The sequence below is a fragment of the Cyprinodon variegatus genome, unplaced genomic scaffold, assembly GCF_000732505.1.
Source record: "Cyprinodon variegatus isolate N-32 unplaced genomic scaffold, C_variegatus-1.0 Scaffold181, whole genome shotgun sequence".
NCBI classification, from domain to species: Eukaryota; Metazoa; Chordata; class Actinopteri; order Cyprinodontiformes; family Cyprinodontidae; genus Cyprinodon; species Cyprinodon variegatus.
In genome coordinates this window covers 952226-955948 of record NW_015150634.1, presented here as the reverse complement: position 1 = coordinate 955948, position 3723 = coordinate 952226, and the positions used below count along the sequence as shown (strand labels likewise).

The following is a 3723-nucleotide window of genomic DNA, read 5'->3' as shown; positions in this document are numbered from 1 at the left end:
AAGCTCCGACTTCAGTTTAAGACCATACTCTTGCTGCATAATTGGAAATATAAAGTCATTCTTTATTATGGGGCAAAATACACTTTTAAACAAATGTCAAAATGAACACAAACGACAAAAATGCAAAATAAGCTAATCTTGTTTGCATATTATTGACCTTTGCAAACTGATTCACAAATACAATTTTGCAACAATAACAGACAAGTGACTGTCCCAAAACATATAATCGAGATGGAAGAGAAGAGAAAGGGTCAAATAAGGCGATAAAAAAGGAAAACGAAATACATGTAAAGTTGAAGACAAAAATAAAAGTACATATATTAAAGCGTACCACCATTTTTATCGAGCTACAGCTACAAATGGCCTTTTTATTTTCTATTTTAGTAAAAGCACATCCATTTCAGTCCAGTCTCAAGTTTTCTCAGGGCTTCTTGTTATTATTCCGTTACAACACATGCAGGCGTTATAGTAGCCATAGATGTACAGGGAAAGGACATCTGCTGATTGCAATTTTTTTTCAGCTCAATTAAAAAAAAAAAACTGCTTTGTTAGGTTGAGGGCGGAGCCCTGATAGCAGAAAGGAGTGCAATAGGCCAGCTGCTTGCAGGCAGAGCCTTAATGAGGCTGAACTTGCAAAAAGCCTCACAGCTGCTCTTCCTCCTGAACAGAAGGAAAAAAAAAAAAACAGCCCTGAAGTGGTAAGCAGGTTTTGGGCTTTTAGAAGTAAAGTGAGGCGCTGACATGGCAATGAGACAAACCGTCTCTTTTCAGCTTTTATCTGTCTGCTGTTGTCGGCGCTTCACATGGACTCAAACTCATCGATGCGCTGCTTAGTGTTGCCTTGTCGGATCTGTCGCAAGGTTTTGTACTTGTCTCTTCCTGCCCTGACGTTCTCGGCGTGGAGCATGTCGTTCTGCGTTTTCTTGGTATCGTCTCGAGCTTCCGCCAACTCTGAGGTCAGAGCCTGGAGGGAAGACACATTTTAAGAAAATTAGATTCAAGACAAAAATAAGTCAATTTCAGGGTGCGGATTTTGTTCTGTTCTGTAAATGGACATTAAAAAAAAGGAAAGAAAAAAAAAGCTGTCCAGAAAGAAAACCATTAGGTGGTCCTCCTAACTGTCAATCATTCTGCTGATATGTTTCCGTAAGGCCGTCCTATGTGCTCGTCCCGTTAGCTGTCTTTTCTGCTCACTATCAGGCGTATGTCTGTGGTGAGCTACGGTTTCAGGCAGTCTTTGAAGCTCACCTTTCTCACCGCGGTTCTTTGAAAATGGCCCAGGGTCGTAAATGAAAAAGTGTCTACAAAGTGTTTGGAAGAAAATAAAGGTCTCAGAGAAGGTGAAAATATATCCCAGAATGCTTTGCGCGGAGATCTCTCCTCACAACGCATTATGGGATTTTGCTTTCACAGTCACTACCCGACAGTGATGATTCATAACAAAGATGGCGCAGGCACATCGCGGTGGAGGAAGAGTTACGAGACCAACGGAGCAAAAAGCAGTGATCCTCTGTCCAAACGGTCAGTTAATTGAGTTCACTATAAAGTCCCTTCATAGTGATTGAGGGATTTAGGGAGTTAGGACGGACGTTGGGGCACAGTAAGCGTGCATGCTATGAGAACAGAAACTTTTGAGTAGAAGTGCACAAGGAGAAATGGGATTGTGCATGCTCTTGCACATGCGTTTTGTGTAGAGGGCGGGTCTTTTTAAGAATTCGCAAAAATCCTCCTTAATCACAAATAAAGCTTTCCAAAATTTTATTTTCCGGATTGAATGTTTTTTTATCATTTCCATTTACAAAAGGTTTTCTTGCCTTCCAAAAATAAGGAAACTTTAAATTGAAATGAATAACAACTGATCAAGGAATGCAATTTTTTACCAACTCAAACACTCTTTAGAGGGGATGCTTTTACAGCATCTCTGGAACCAAAAAGGTTGTTTAAAATCTTTGAGAGAGGGAGAAATGGTGCAAGAAATGCAATTTCACAAAGGAAAGGGTCTTTGGTACTTTGTTATTCAGCCTAAAATTCCTCAAAGATGAGAACAAGCCCACATCCTATTGCAGATGACTATTTATAAACGCACCAAAAAGGATACAACCAAAAGACTGATTGATTGTTTTGGAAATCAACTTAAGATAAAAAAAAAAACTCTAATGAATAAGCCAAGAAACTGATGCTCATACTTGCTAAGCACTATACTACCTTGCACAAGATGCCACTTATAGGTCAAAATGTTAACCCAGTAATTCCCGATGTTAATTTCTACCTTTCCTTCACACAAACACAATGAGCATTTGCTCCTAGCATAAGACTTTGCACACAGGTGAAAAAAAATCTATATAGTTAAACACAGTTATTTAGACACTGGCTACAAACTCTCTACATTTGTGTGAAAGAAATTTAAAAAAATTAAACGCAATTTTAATAATCCAATAAGATGTAAAATCAAATAACAAGAGTTGTTTCTCTTATTTAGCCTATATTATCTACGCAGTGTTAAAATGGCTGATCTAAAATGATCTATAAAGAGTTTTTATTGAACTTCTGCAGAAAAATAACACTAAAGCAAATTTGCAGGTAGGGGAACTTAGAAAGCAGAAGTAGGCAAACATGCATTTTCCAGTCAGATTACAACATCTAGAGATTAATGAAAGAAAACGATAACAATGATGTGACTAACACAAAAGTCATAATTTATTATTATTATTATTTAGAGACCATTAATAACAGGAGGGGAAATGCAGCTCTAGACGAGCTGAGCACGTGGTGACGTCACGAGTACGCTTCTGTTCCTATTGACCCATATTTATACGTTCTCCCCAAGTCCACTTTCCTGTGTTCTTCTCATGAACATACTTGGTGAGGACACAAGTCCATACTCACGTTCTTGCGAATTGAGAAATAGCCATTATTTCAATGCAGCGGGCCGCACACTCAAATATGTCGCTGCTACAGTAAAATTCAAGCTTCTTGTTTCGTGCATCAGCCCTTTGATTGACATCTGAACTCCCTCCCCCAGGGATCTTTCCAGCAAATTTCAGCACAAACACTGGTCATGCTGAAACAGGGTTCCTACAGCATAAGGCAAGTTAAATTCAAGACTTTTTAAGACTTTTTAATGGCACTTGAAATAAAAATTTAAGACCAAATTTTACAAGAAACACAAGAAAAACCCGCTTAAACCCAAAGGTTTATTTTAACATAAACCACTGCACTAATGTTTCAAATGTTGAAAAACTTCCCATACAGGAAGAAAGCTAAAAACACAAAAATGACAGATATATTTTAACAATTATTTAACTGAATTCACAAACTTTGTTTTAGCAGGGAACAAAAAAAAATTAGTTTTAAAGCCACAATATAACCAGTGCTAAGTCTTTTAGTATGTTTGATTTGGTGATAAGTGGAGGCGTTGCAGAGACAAGCGTGGAGCAAAACCGACAAATACCGGCTGTTTCTTGGTAACTCGATTTTGACGCATTGTGTTTCGCGCTTCGCATGTGTGACTCCACTGCCTTAATTCCCATCGTTCGGAGCTTGAATCGCTTCTTGCACAAAATCCACTGAGCCTCATATATGTTCCCTGGTTTTAGCCATGGAGAAAACTCTTGGCTGGAGCCAATGGGCTCTATGCACAGCTCCACTACTACCTGAATTTAAGGCAGCTCCTTTGTTTCCTGTCTTTCATTACTGGACGAACTGATTAATCCAGGTGTGTCT

At 38.7% G+C, this 3723-nt stretch overlaps 1 protein-coding gene across 1 annotated transcript in view; it reads right to left on the bottom strand.

Moving 5' to 3' along the window:
* Positions 1–222: 222 nt before the first annotated feature.
* The window catches only part of LOC107087342 (radixin), a 63528-nt gene continuing 60027 nt past the window's right edge, over positions 223–3723 (bottom strand). Inside the window, exon 15 of the mRNA XM_015378872.1 lies at positions 223–964. Coding sequence (XP_015234358.1) covers positions 800–964 — 165 coding nt within the window. The 3' untranslated portion in view covers positions 223–799. The remainder of the gene's footprint in view (positions 965–3723) is intronic.